The sequence below is a fragment of the Bison bison genome, unplaced genomic scaffold, assembly GCF_000754665.1.
Source record: "Bison bison bison isolate TAMUID 2011002044 unplaced genomic scaffold, Bison_UMD1.0 scf7180017864367, whole genome shotgun sequence".
Taxonomy (NCBI): Eukaryota; Metazoa; Chordata; class Mammalia; order Artiodactyla; family Bovidae; genus Bison; species Bison bison.
This window is the reverse complement of record NW_011494939.1, coordinates 5743835-5744197: the sequence shown is the minus strand read 5'-3', so window position 1 is coordinate 5744197 and position 363 is coordinate 5743835. Positions and strand designations below refer to the sequence as shown.

Here is a 363-nt window from a genome sequence, read left to right as displayed (position 1 = left end):
TGTGGTAGGTGAGCCGGGCCCGCAGGCTGAGGCAGGGTCCGTTGGCGCAGGCCCGGACCCAGGAGTCCGTGAGGGGCAGCGGCGTCCAGCTGGAGGGGCAGTACAGGCCGGGCATGGTGGCCTTGGGGGAGGAAGCGCTCTATGAAGGGTGCACAGGGTGAGTTCGGGGCGTCCGGCCCCACCCTCCTGAAAACCGGCGGGGAGATTTTTAACTCCGGCACGGGGACAAGGACCTGCACGGGGCGAGAGGCTGAGCCCTGGGGCTCGACCTGGCGGACAGGTGTCGAAGGGAGGGAGACTGGGGATGGAGGGTGGGGGTGGTGGCGAGATGGGCATCGTCGCCGGTTACCTGGGAAGCCTGGG

At 69.1% G+C, this 363-nt stretch overlaps 1 protein-coding gene across 1 annotated transcript in view; it reads right to left on the bottom strand.

Moving 5' to 3' along the window:
- The window catches only part of VWA5B2 (von Willebrand factor A domain containing 5B2), an 11813-nt gene extending 11698 nt beyond the window's left edge, over positions 1-115 (bottom strand). The window contains exon 1 of the mRNA XM_010855712.1: positions 1-115. Coding sequence (XP_010854014.1) covers positions 1-115 — 115 coding nt within the window.
- Between the last annotated feature and the right edge of the window lie 248 nt (positions 116-363).